The 12,260-nt window shown below is 41.3% G+C and overlaps 2 protein-coding genes across 4 annotated transcripts; both read right to left on the bottom strand.

Moving 5' to 3' along the window:
* Positions 1-149: 149 nt before the first annotated feature.
* LOC124479968 (vascular cell adhesion protein 1-like) lies at positions 150-4,168 on the bottom strand. Of its 2 annotated transcripts, none has more exons than XM_047038945.1 (5): positions 4,004-4,166; positions 3,175-3,450; positions 2,614-2,943; positions 2,258-2,503; positions 150-1,938 (listed from the first exon to the last, which is right to left on the bottom strand). In XM_047038945.1, the coding sequence occupies exons 1-5, from the start codon at positions 4,053-4,055 to the stop codon at positions 1,826-1,828; spliced, it is 1,017 nt and encodes a 338-aa protein (XP_046894901.1). In that variant the 5' UTR covers positions 4,056-4,166; the 3' UTR covers positions 150-1,825. The 2 variants fall into 2 exon arrangements, with proteins under 2 accessions (XP_046894901.1, XP_046894900.1); XM_047038944.1 differs by lacking the exon at positions 150-1,938 and adding an exon at positions 1,945-2,133 and having other exon boundaries at positions 4,004-4,168.
* Positions 4,169-5,284: 1,116 nt separating this feature from the next.
* LOC124479966 (hemicentin-1-like) lies at positions 5,285-11,795 on the bottom strand. Of its 2 annotated transcripts, none has more exons than XM_047038941.1 (9): positions 11,535-11,795; positions 10,824-11,096; positions 10,280-10,603; positions 9,951-10,172; positions 9,560-9,787; positions 9,182-9,451; positions 7,722-8,039; positions 7,378-7,626; positions 5,285-6,771 (listed from the first exon to the last, which is right to left on the bottom strand). In XM_047038941.1, the coding sequence occupies exons 1-9, from the start codon at positions 11,581-11,583 to the stop codon at positions 6,566-6,568; spliced, it is 2,139 nt and encodes a 712-aa protein (XP_046894897.1). In that variant the 5' UTR covers positions 11,584-11,795; the 3' UTR covers positions 5,285-6,565. The 2 variants fall into 2 exon arrangements, with proteins under 2 accessions (XP_046894897.1, XP_046894898.1); XM_047038942.1 differs by having other exon boundaries at positions 7,797-8,039.
* Between the last annotated feature and the right edge of the window lie 465 nt (positions 11,796-12,260).

Raw genomic sequence — 12,260 nt, 5'->3', positions numbered from 1 at the left:
TAGACAGGAAAACAAATGGACTTTGGTTTACTTTACATTCACTTTGTTCCGTACTGATTAGTATGGCAGTGTTGGGGCTCGGGTGATGTAAGCTGGATAGACAATGAGAGAATGGTCCAACAAGGCCTACAAAAGACAGCAGAACATGGCACACTAAAACATACTTATTTACTTGATTAGCATTCTCCCTCCAAACATACATGACTGGCATGATAGTTGACTGAAATTGAACAGAAATGCTGTACATAAAAAATTACATTCATATTTGCACCAGTTGTTTTTAAGAACTTGAAACTTTGAACATAAATACATATTTTTTTTAGTAAAGAAAAACAAGCAGTAAAACCACAATTACATGAGACAACTGACAAAAAAAATCCCTTTAAAAATACAGTTTTAAATGATAATGCATGTCATGGGTTAGAACAACAGACAATCACACCTAGTATATGGTATAATGCATCCCTGATAATCCTTGAGCATCAATATAGCATTTTCCCACATCTTAATTATATTTTAAAAAATCACACCCATAGAGCTACCCTACCGATGTCCAGTACCTATAGTGGATAGCGTTAAAAATCATGCATAGAGTTCAACATTTGCAAGAAGATGGACTTAAAGTTTGAAATCTTCATTTAAGTACCGGCAGTAAACCACCACACTCTTTTATTATTAATATTCATATGCCCTCTAAAACTATGTATTTAGCAGGCTTCAGGGTGAAATATATATTAAGCCACTTTTCGGTTTTGGTAGTGCCTCAACTTGATTTGCTTTTGGTACCAGGTACTTTGGTTGTCATAGCGATGCATCATGAAACTGCTGTGACGGTGTCTTAAATGTGCTGGATCTCACTGGATCATTTTTGTTGGCAACCAAACAAAGCAATACCTGCACCTCCTCAATTGACTATGGCATGGTTTTGTTGGTTGCCATTTAACTGGGTAGTCCAATTAATAAATAAAAAAAAGCAGCAATTGTAGCTTAGCCTTTTTTAAACTGCAGATTTGTGCAGAATGTCCCATGTTGCAATTTCTATGACCAACCAGCAGTCTGCAGTATTTTCACATCACTGTTGGGTATTGCCTGAGCCCGCTTGGATTCTCTATGGGAGGTAGTCCATAAGAATACACACACACACCAAAAAAAAAAAAAAGAGTACTAGATCTGCCTGATGGAAAACCCAAAAAGACAAGTAGGCAGGTCCTGTCATGCCTTTACTAAGCAGTGGAAAAGCACCCTCAGTATTTGAGATTAGTTGGTTTGAGATTAGAGAAATTGAACACTAAAAACATGCCAGGGAAAAAGCAATTGAACTGTCAACTCACTTATCTGGCACAAAAAACACAGATTTAAAAAGGTAGGATTGGTAAGCTTTGCAAATTTAGCAACTTTGGCTTGAATTTGAGATAATTCAAACCACTAAAATATCCCACCCCCTTCAAAGCCACTCCCCCCAAACACATGAACATGCTGCCTGAAACTGCTGGGATCATTGCATTTGATCCAAAACCCTTCAATCATGAAGTTTGGTCCAAACTAAATGAGTGGGCGTGTGCAGTCCTGCGATGCTCACAGATTTATTTCAATTTTACTCTCAAAACTTTAGATTTATAGGTTGCTATCAGGATGAGAACTTTTTTTGTCGGCACACAAATGGCACAAAGTGTCTCAACAACAATACCGGTCCTACCTTTAACAATAAATGTTCGATTACAAAGATTTGCATGGTTAAAGCTAGCATCATATAAAAACATACTTGCATTATCTTGATTCCTAATCTTTGATGAGGCATTCCTCAACTCTCCAGACAGAGAGCTGTTCATATGACAGAATCTGGGCCCGCTTTGTATTTGTAGATTGCATATATACCGGTGATCACAAGCGCCAGGCCCAAGAATGATAAAAAAATAGCCCAGAATGTTGTCCGATCCCCTGTAGGGAAAAGGGGTGTGGTTAATGAGGGTTATGTACCAGTCTGCCTAAGCCTTGGATAAGGCTGTGGCCCTGCAATACCAGTGCCAGTAACCAGAGTGCTTCTCTGTTTTTGATACACCATGCACACAGACACTAGTGCAACAAGAGCCAGCAAAGCCATCACAATTCCAGCAGTAGTCCCAGAGCTACTACCTGACAAAACAAACAAAAACAGGAGCCACGTGTGATTAGAACAGTACTGCTAGTAATACTACTGAGGAGGAGGGGGACTAGGGCAGACTATCTTTTAAAGTGAATGAAACTGTCCCTTCCTTACCTTTGCGCTTGATGATGAACAGCTTGGTTTGTTTGCCAATATCATTAGAGGCTGTGCAATTGTAGGTTCCTGGTAGTAGGGAGGATGAGGTAAAAAGAGGTTGATCCCCCATATTTTCCTGGGGTTGTGGGGTCTGCCAGCTGTACACAGGGGCAGGGTTTCCTGTGGCAGTGCAGTTAAAAGTGACTTCATCCCCGTTTTTAAGTTCAAAGGTCTTGGGGCTGGAACTGAGGAAGACTGGTGGGTCTAGGGGGGCAAAAGTGTAAATATTTTGTTTTACACAGATGAAGACAAAGTTAAAATGGAAGAAGCCATTGTCAACATTAACTGAAACATCAGGATTATGAAATACTCACAGTGCACTAACATATTATGATGTTCTGATGTATTAACAGGAGAAGGATGTGGTCCCTCTGGTCCCAGGTTCAGTTGAGCCTCGCATCTGTACAGTGCTCCGTCATCTTCTCTACTTGGGGTGATGGTGAGGATAGATGACTCATTCACTGGTGTCTTACTCTGGTCACTATAAGAGTCTGTCTTTATGGTTTCATTTCCTTTGTACCAGGTCACAGTGAGGTTCCGGACAGGAGCAACATTGAGGACGTCACACTGCAGCTTGTACTTCTTCCCTTCCAACATTGGTCCAGTGTGGTTCAAAGGAGAGATGGACACAACGTCTGGAAGTTCTGTCGATACATTTGAGTCACAAAGAAACATTTGGGTTAATGTTGACCTCATTACTAGACCATAGTTTGGTATGTAATATTGGGTGCGCTTCAAATGTTGTATTACAGCAATCTAACCCCTTGTCACATGTAAGATAGAGTGATTACTTCACTACAGATAGAGACTGTGTGTGTTGTCAGGGCTAATCTCTTTCAGTTACACAAGGGACTGTTGTGCCAGGAAATACTCACGGTATAGAGTGACCCCAAGTGTCTCCACAAGCTGATCTCCATTCTTGAGATTGATGAAGCACTTTGGACTTCCATTCCAGTCTTCCCAGCTGTCTACTGTCCACATGAGCGATGTGACGTCGTCGACCAAGCCTGTGCCTCCCTGAGATGCTTCCCAGCCCATGCCGTCAGGGTCTGCTACCGATGTACTGCAGTTGACTGAAACTGAGTCTCCATACCTCACCACCAATCTGGAAGGGTTCATCTCCAGATAAGAGACAGTCTGTGTAAGTCCACCTGTAGATCAAAGTTGAAAATACATGTGAGAACAAAAGTGGTCTGCACAACATTCTGTATATTTCCTGTATTAAGTGTTCGGTTATCTCTCTCTTTTTAATCAACAGATAAGACCTTTACTCAAGTCTGCTCCTTTGGATTACATTTTACAAGCAATTTTAAGGAAGCGTAACATACACTTTCGCTTGCCCATTGGACCACCCATTGCACTAACATTAACCTACGGAAAATCACATGGCTTGGATAACTTGACGAACGGACGGATACATTAGTTTTCGAACACACATAATTTGAGCGTTGTTTTCCTGACTTGTGGCCAGCCATAAACCAAAACTAACGAAACAACCTGGAGGAAAGAGGAATTAAATTAAACAATTCAGCCTGTTTGCATTGTGTTACTCGTGGTCAATGGGTCGGGGAAAACCCCACCCTCTTTTAAACTCTAGGTCTACATATTTGGTCGGTATGAGTCGATTTTAAATTACGATCAATTAGCTTTTTTTGCTAGCCTACTTTCAATTTCAAGTCCAACACGAGATAAGCCGATTCCTACCTGTTACCACAATTATCCAACTGAACAATCCTACTATCCCGTTAACCATCATACACGCAATCCAGTCAAAGCATAAATAGCAGGAAATGTATTGTAGTTTGTTAATGACGTGATCTACCAGGTTACTGGTAGTGAAAACGAAATCTGGGAACACATGGGACGCCCTTATTTGGATATGGGAGGGGTCATGACGGTCCAGCGAATAAGTCCAAAATGGGGGTTGCCGGGTGACAAACTTACTTATGTGGATGTTACTTGGTCAACGAGAACGCATCTGATTTCCCAGAAGTCATTGCAAGAACACATGCATCTCAAATCTTTCTCCGTAGTCGCGGTCTTGCAAAGACTGTTTTCGCAAGACGCTTGGCAAGAACGTTTTTCTCAAGAACGCAAGTAGGCCTACGTTCTTAGCGTTCTTCTGATTGATAAACAGCCAATGTGTCAAAAATGTAGTGTATCATTATGTCCTACTGCATCAGGTCGCATTTTGCAGTATCATATGTAGCTGGCATGCTTTTCTGGCTATTCTGAGCCACATTCCTTTGCGTAGCACCTTCTACCTTCTCCGGGGCGCCGCCAGAAATTTTGGGCCCCATGAAAAAAAAAAAAGTTTCTAATTTCTATTAGTTTTTCAATTTTTGGGGGCCCCTGTCAGTCAGGGCCCTTAGAATCGTCTTAACCTCCCCCCCTATACGGCGCCCCTGACCTTCCCTGTCTACATCATACACCTCACAATGCATCAACACTTGCTCCACAGTCTACTTTACCCTGAACCCCTTAAACAATCATGCACCATGCTTTCCTAAAATCCTCAATGTTGCATTCAGTAATGTTGCCCAAAATGTAACCTCTTCCATACCACTTCCCCTCTTAGGCCCCATGAAGAGATTGCAATTTGGGTTAACCTCCCACTTCAACCCCGCTGTCTCCGACACCCCGATACCACTACCTGTCCCCTAACACTACAGCGCGCCCGATAAATCCTTCCAATCCAGCAATTATCCCATTGCTTTTTGCCACAGTGCAGTCCCTACTGCACGGATCCGTAACTTGATCTCCCCTCATCCAGTTGGTACCTGCACATTCACTCTTCCTTGCACTCTCATCCTACACTTTAAAATGTAATCTACAGTTTTAATACATTATTTAAACATTTGACTACTGAGATGAAAGTGTTTAATCTGCAAGTTCCTTCAATAATATCAAACTTTTATTTCAGTAGTCACATATTTAAATAGTATGTAAACTGTAGATTACAGAACAAACGTAATCTAGTCTATGCCAGTTTAATGTAGGGTTTAATGTCAGGTTGACAATGGTGTAACAACCCAACATCACACACTTTTCGAATGTTCCTAACTACAACCGATGGCCTAAATACTAAGCAGCAATTTCTTTCCCACATTTCATAGCGCCAAACTGTTTCAACCAGTTAGGAGGTCCATCCAAAGAGTCATCTGTGGTAGGCTTACTGTTCTTCGTGTAAGTATGCATATTCTTCCAAATAATACTGCATATGCACTTATAAACAACATACAGGGATTTTAATACACATAATGTAGCAAAACTTCAGATCCAGGCACAGGACCGTTTCCCCTTATCTCATCAATCTTGCAACTGTCCCCATGCAGTCCAAATGCCATTTACGCTAAAACTCTTAGAACTAAATATCTATATTCAAATAAATAAACAATGTTATGCTACCTGTACATTCAAATAAACAATTATAACATCTTTTTTCACGGGGCTTGCAGTTGTGAGACACCTTCTTAGACACACACACACACCACAGCCATACTTGCAGTCAAGCATAACAGTGGTAATCTACATATACATCACTGGTATCCAATAAACAGTGTGTCAGTAGTAGTAGTGTAGTAGTGTAAACTGGTGGCCAGTCCACAGAGAAGAAGCTATTGACAAGCTATTTGCTCTACAATAAAGCAAGCATTGGATTTGGATGTGGTGGGTGGGTTCAGGGCGTCATGTCTACGCATCATTAACAAGGTTATGTAGACATCAGACATCAAGCAATCAGGAGAGCTTATTGGCCACCGAGAGCTAACATTGACTCCAAATACCTCTAAAGACAACAGATCTAGACAATGTGATTTTCACCTTTTAAAGCAATTTGCATAACATGAAGTCAAGTACACGACTTAAAGATCATGATGCCTAGCTAATCAATGTTTATGATGACATACAATTCCCTTTGTATTATGCAACCATAATGATCCTGCCTCTCTATACCATCAAGACAAAATACATTTTAAAGCAATTGTTTAGATGGAGATTTGTTGTTTCTGATTCTTCTTCTGTGGTAGTATACTCTTCAGTAGTAATTTATTGTTGTCATTAGCAGGCGTCATTGGCCGTCCTTAAATTCTTCAATAATGCAAATAGAAGGCGAACATGGTGCTGGAGGGCAAAATAGTTCAGTCTTAAGGGCAAGTAAGTCCTTCCCCAACGACGAGAATCAAGCCCTGAGTCAGCCCCTTTAGTTAATGGTGACAAGGAAAAAAATCCCATCCGATTTTCTTCCCCCTTGAAACAGTTATTTGGCTAAGAGAGTTTGGTCAAGGGGAGAGGTGTCCCCCGGCCATTTTGTGCCACATTTCCTTTCAGGGTGTTGTCGATCTTGGCGTCCTTCAGGCTGTAGCGCCCCATCTTGGTGTTCTTGTAGTAGATGGAGTAGATGAAGACGAAGATGACAGAGATAACCACCACCGTGATGGCTACAAAGCCAGCTATGAGGGGAAGGTAGTCCTCTGTGATGAGAGAGACAAATCACGGCCATCAACCACACTGGCTCATGTTCAGGTCAGACAAGACAAAGCTCAAGACCAGAGTATTTGACTCCTTCATAAACAAAATAGTTCAATGACCAAACCCCAAATGTATACAGTATGTGTGACATGAGAGGGTCTGACACACAGTAAATCCATTAATCATTATCTTTTCTAGAGCGAGAGTGCTAGGTTACTCGACAACTAGGATACAACGCTGATCATTAGCCAACACTCATCTTGAACTGGCAATATGACTGTAAATAATTGAGCTGACCCATCAGCCTATTCTAACCAGCAGTTCATAATGGTAGAGAAGGCAAGATCAGAGACACCTATAGCCTACTACTAGCGACTACTAGAGACTAACTAAACTAGCTTATAGGGACTATCCTACTACTAGACTGGTGAGACTAACCTATTACTAGCTTACAAGCAGAGACTTAGCAGCAGTTTGAACGCAGGGACAATGGCCAAAACACGGCAGAGGGTTGTACTAGCATGGGATGGGTTGCATTCCAACATTGTCTGAACATTGTCAGAGTTCTGCAATGTTAAATCCATAGTTAATGTGAGTAGACGCATTACCTTTTAAAACCACCTGGACCACAATGAAGGTGGTTTGAACATCATTGGTGGCTGTGCAGTTGTAGAGTCCACCCTCTGTGACTGTGAGGTTGCCTCCAGCCTCGATAGCGTCATGAATCTCCATATTATTGTACAACCACTTGATCTTTGGCTGTGGGTAACCTTCTGCTTCACACACTAGTTTCTCAGGATAACCCCGGAAAACTGGTATTTTTGCAGGAAGTTTTGTGGTATTAATCCATGGCTCATCTAGGGAAAGAGATGGGACAGTTTATATGACTACTGTTGAATGAAATATAAAAATGAATGTATTGTTTTTGTAATATATACTGTTGAATAATTACAATAGACAGTGATGTTAAGGGGATTTGACGTCACACTAGGAGGCCCCTCTGGTCCCAGGTTGAGTTGAGCCTCACATCTGTAAAGTGCTCCATCATCTTCTCTACTTGGGGTGATGGTGAGGATAGATGACTCATCCACCGGTGTCTTACTCTGGTCACTATAAGAGTCTGTCTTTATGGTTTCATTTCCTTTGTACCAGCTCACAGTGAGTTTCTGGACAGGAGCAACATTTTGGACGTCACACTGCATCTGGTACTTCTTCCCCTCCACCATTGGACCAGTGTGGCTCAGAAGAGAGATGGACACACTTGGAGGCTCTGTGGGACACAGTATAGGATACTAGAATATTCAGAAAAACGAATCTAATCTTCAACTAATCTAATCTTCAACTCAAAAAAAATCTAACTGAAAAATGTTGATTTTCATTCCGGAAGGATGTCCCCACCCCCGACATGTTTTCCCATTCTTTGGTTGATTGTACACCTCCAACCCCACCAATGTAAACGTCGAACCGTTACAAAAAGGCTCACATTATTGTACTACCTGTTTGCGGGTGTTAATAACCAACTGTGAGTAATTGGAATAGCAAATACAGTGGCATTAACGAAATCTTTGTCCAGGTCTATTAATAGCGCAACTTTTCTTCTTTCAATCCTTTCAACTCTGTCTACGGTGTGGAGCATGTATGTAAAAGTAACACAAACTTTTTCAACGATTTTTCAATTTAATTTCTCAACGATAAGTGTGTTTACATAGGTCTACTGGGACAATGCTGATTACACCGTGATGTCGCTTGCGTCTATGATATGCGAAATATGACACGAACAAACTTACTTAAATCTGAACTATTCAACAGCGACAGTAGTTCCAAAGTAAAAAAGATGTAAATAATCCGAATCCAGTATTGATATCTCATAGCCATTCCCTTAAATCTGGCTTTATAGCCTGTCTGATAAATAAAGTGCCGTCGTTTGCCAAATTTGAGTTCTTTCCTTAAGTACCGTAGTTTAAAACGCGGCACCGAGCTGTTGTCTTAACGTCAAGCTTTCCTGCTAAATAGCCTCCCTAGCTAAACCCTCCCCCAATAAGCGAGGAGAGCGTTAAAGGATCTTTCTAAAATTGATACACTAGGGCCAGCTTAATAGCCAACAGTCTTATCTGTATTTGGACACTTTGGTCATATTAAAAAGCCTCACATCTACAAAATGTAATGAAAGGCTATTTTTGTTTGTGGTGGATACCATTAGACAACATACTAAAATCAGAAAGTAACTAAATCACTATCCCTAATAGTCCACTACATGTTTAAATGTATTCCCACAGCATGCCTATAAAAATATAAGCGGGCAGTTGCTCACATGGACTTGAGGATTGATGGTTCAACACAAACCAACCAAAGATGTGCAAAAACAAAATAAAACATTTTCGTTTAGAGTTGTTCATGCAGAAGTTATATTACCTTTTAGAGTAATCCCGACTGTTTTTGTAACAGATCCTTGGCTGTTTTCAGCATGACACGTGTAATTGCCTATGTTTTCCATGGTGGCATCTGAGATTTTGAGCAGAGACACCCCATCTACATGTTCTTCTTTTATATTGTTGGCGGTTGAGAAGTTATGAATCCATGTGTAGAGAGGAGGAGGATTCCCTTTGGAGGAGCACTTAAGTCCCAAAATAAAACCAATATTACCCTCCGTGTCCTCCAGTTCCAATATCTCTGATGGTGGATCTGAAGACACGGGAGTAGAAACCAAACGTTAAACCAGTTACTTATCCCTTTTCCTTGGAGCATCAGCCATGTAAACTTGGGAGATCATTTGTATTCATAGTAACTTACATTGTATGTCAATTGCTAGCGTGTGGTGGACACTCGCTGAATTGATCGTGGCACGTATGACATACTGTCCTGTTTCCCTCCTACTGAAACTCTCAGGACGGGTCACCTCCTCTCCATCCCTAAACCAGGTGATCTCGGGTGGAGGATGACCTACTGCTTCACAGTACAACTTGGGAGGTGCATTCTCAGCAGCAACGTATGATTCTGGACACTGTATTTCCGGGCCGTCTGCGAGAAAAAGCAGAAATATTAGTGGTGTCATCAGAAATAATCTTCATTTTAAGCAATGTACTTTATGTATTCATACCAATGTATTTGGTGCATTTTCCCATCTCAACTTAAAGGATCGACCGCTGTAAAAGGAAGGAGAGTAAATGAAAGTGAAACTCACACAACACAGACACCCGTACTTCTTTCCTGGTCACGGTACGACCCTCAGCTTCTAAAGTATACACTCCTTCCTGTCCCCTACTGAGAGGAGCTCGGGCATTCATGGGCTGTCCGTCCTTCAACCAGCGAGTTCTTGGAGAGGGATTTCCTGTTGTGGAGCAGAAGCCTTCCAAACTACTCCCTTCTTTAATGCCATAATCAGAACAGAATATGTCTGGTCCATCTAGAAAGAGGAGAGGTCACTGTTATAATTCTTCCAAAGCTTTCTTTCTTAAAATACGACTGAACCGTAGGTAAACAATGGACTTACAATAGTGGGATCTCACTTACGATGAACTTTAATAGGATAGTGTGATGATGTGTTGGAATATTGTGGTCCCTCTGGTCCAAGGTTGAGTTGAGCCTCACATCTGTACAGTGCTCCGTCATCTTCTCTACTTGGGGTGATGGTGAGAATAGATGACTCATTCACTGGTGTCTTACTCTGGTCACTATAAGAGTCTGTCTTTATGGTTTCATTTCCTTTGTACCAGGTCACAGTGAGGTTCTGGACAGGAGCAACATTGAGGATGTCACACTGCAGCTGGTACTCTGTCCCTTCCACCATTGGTCCAGTGTGGTTCAGAGGAGAGATGGACACATCGTCTGGAAGTTCTGTCGATACATTTTTGTCACAAAGAAACATTTGTCGACCTCATTACTATACCAGAATTGAGCATGTAACATTGGGTGCACAATACCAATTTTGTATTACACCAATCAAACCCCTCTCCTGTGAAATTGGACAATTACTTTACTACAGATAGAGTATGCATGTCAAGTTGTTCCTTTTCTGTTACACAAGGGACTGTGGTTCTTGCCAGAAAATACTCACGGTATAGAGTGACCCCAAGTGTCTCCTCACACTGATCTCCATTCTTGAGATTGATGAAGCACTTTGGACTTCCATTCCAGTCTTCCCAGCTCTCTACTGTCCACATGAGCCATGTGACGTCGTCAACCAAGCCTGTGCCTCCATCAGATGCTTCCCAGCCCATGCCTTCAAGGTCTGCTACCGATGTGCTGCAGTTGACTGAAACTGAGTTTCCATGCCTCGCCACCAATCTGGAAGGGTTCATCTCCAAAGGATATAGGCAAGTTGTACCTACTGTGGTCGTAAAAGAGGGTAGTGTATTAGTCTATTTGTTTTAGACGCGAATATTTGTTTGCCAATTTGCAGCAAAGCTCAAACGAACACAGGACACGAACCTCATGTGTTGTTCAAAGGACAATATCGCCCTCCTCTGGCACTAAACAAAAGTTTGTTCAAAGTCTCGATCTACTTCTGCCTCACGACGCGAACAAAGAGCATAGCCTATTCCTCAGGCAATTAATTCACATAAATGCCTTTTTACTAGTTCTAGGCTACTTGTTAACTTTTTCCTAACAACAACGGGGTACCAAAAAATTCGTAGGACCCATGCTTCATGCAATACTACTTTTCATATTATACTAATGCCGTATAGAGTGAAATAAGTAAAGAGAATTCAGAACAATATGAATATTTGAAGATTGCATATAGCGTAAACTATAAAACGCATCTTACCTCTAACACCTAACTGGATCATCAAAACAAAAAAAAATGTTTTACGCATTTTCTTTTGATGTATAGAGCACGTGAAATAGATTCTGATGTTGGATGTATTTCGAATGTCCAGTCCCACGCATATACCAGCTATATGGTTGGTGCAAAGCTCTCGTTGTCCATTCGGTTCTGTATAGAATTACACTGAGAAGAATGAAAACACGTGTTGTACTGGAACATCCCCTTCGAGTAACTATACTGGCCAAGACCAACACATCTCAAATAGGAAGGAACATTTTCGGAATTTCCCAAATGTGTGTGTGTGTGTGTGTGTGTGTGTGTGTGTGTGTGTGTGTGTGTGTGTGTGTGTGCGTGCGTGCGTGCGTGCGTGTGTGTGTGTGTGTGAAATGATGCTATTTACAGTTGGATATCTCAGGCTGTTCGCCTACATGCCCACACTTCCACACGAGTTCACCAGTTACAGATTGATTTCTACGAAACAGTATTCAGACAAGTTAGTATTGAGATAGTGAAAAAATGTGTGATGCTGTAGATACTTAACCAACAGGGCTCCTGTGTCACATCATGTTAAAATTATATTTAACTATAGCATATCTGCCTTAGATGTAATTGATTTCAGTTTAATTCAGTTACATTTTGTTTTTTTGTTATGTTATCAATGGGAATGTCCCATCTGGAAATAACCTTGAATCTGTGGTTTCTTTTCTACAAGACAATTTCTATTTC

Source organism: Hypomesus transpacificus, chromosome 17, assembly GCF_021917145.1.
Source record: "Hypomesus transpacificus isolate Combined female chromosome 17, fHypTra1, whole genome shotgun sequence".
Lineage (NCBI taxonomy): Eukaryota > Metazoa > Chordata > Actinopteri > Osmeriformes > Osmeridae > Hypomesus > Hypomesus transpacificus.
The sequence above is the reverse complement of the archived record's forward strand: the minus strand, read 5'-3'. Positions and strand labels throughout refer to the sequence as shown.

Bases quoted from the DNA above. Each gene is read 5' to 3' on its own strand.
- LOC124479968 (XM_047038944.1), bottom strand. From the start codon at position 4,055: ATGATGGTTAACGGGATAGTAGGATTGTTCAGTTGGATAATTGTGGTA. The intron at 2,504-2,613 runs GTGAGTATTTCA...TTGCCCCCCTAG, and splicing joins TCATAATATGTTAGTGCACT to ACCCACCAGTCTTCCTCAGT. The intron at 2,134-2,257 runs GTAAGGAAGGGA...TTGTTTTGTCAG, and splicing joins GTTCATCATCAAGCGCAAAG to GTAGTAGCTCTGGGACTACT.
- LOC124479966 (XM_047038941.1), bottom strand. From the start codon at position 11,583: ATGCGTAAAACATTTTTTTTTGTTTTGATGATCCAGTTAGGTGTTAGA. The intron at 10,173-10,279 runs GTAAGTGAGATC...TCCTCTTTCTAG, and splicing joins CTATCCTATTAAAGTTCATC to ATGGACCAGACATATTCTGT. The intron at 8,040-9,181 runs GTAATATAACTT...TGTGTCCCACAG, and splicing joins AGTCGGGATTACTCTAAAAG to AGCCTCCAAGTGTGTCCATC.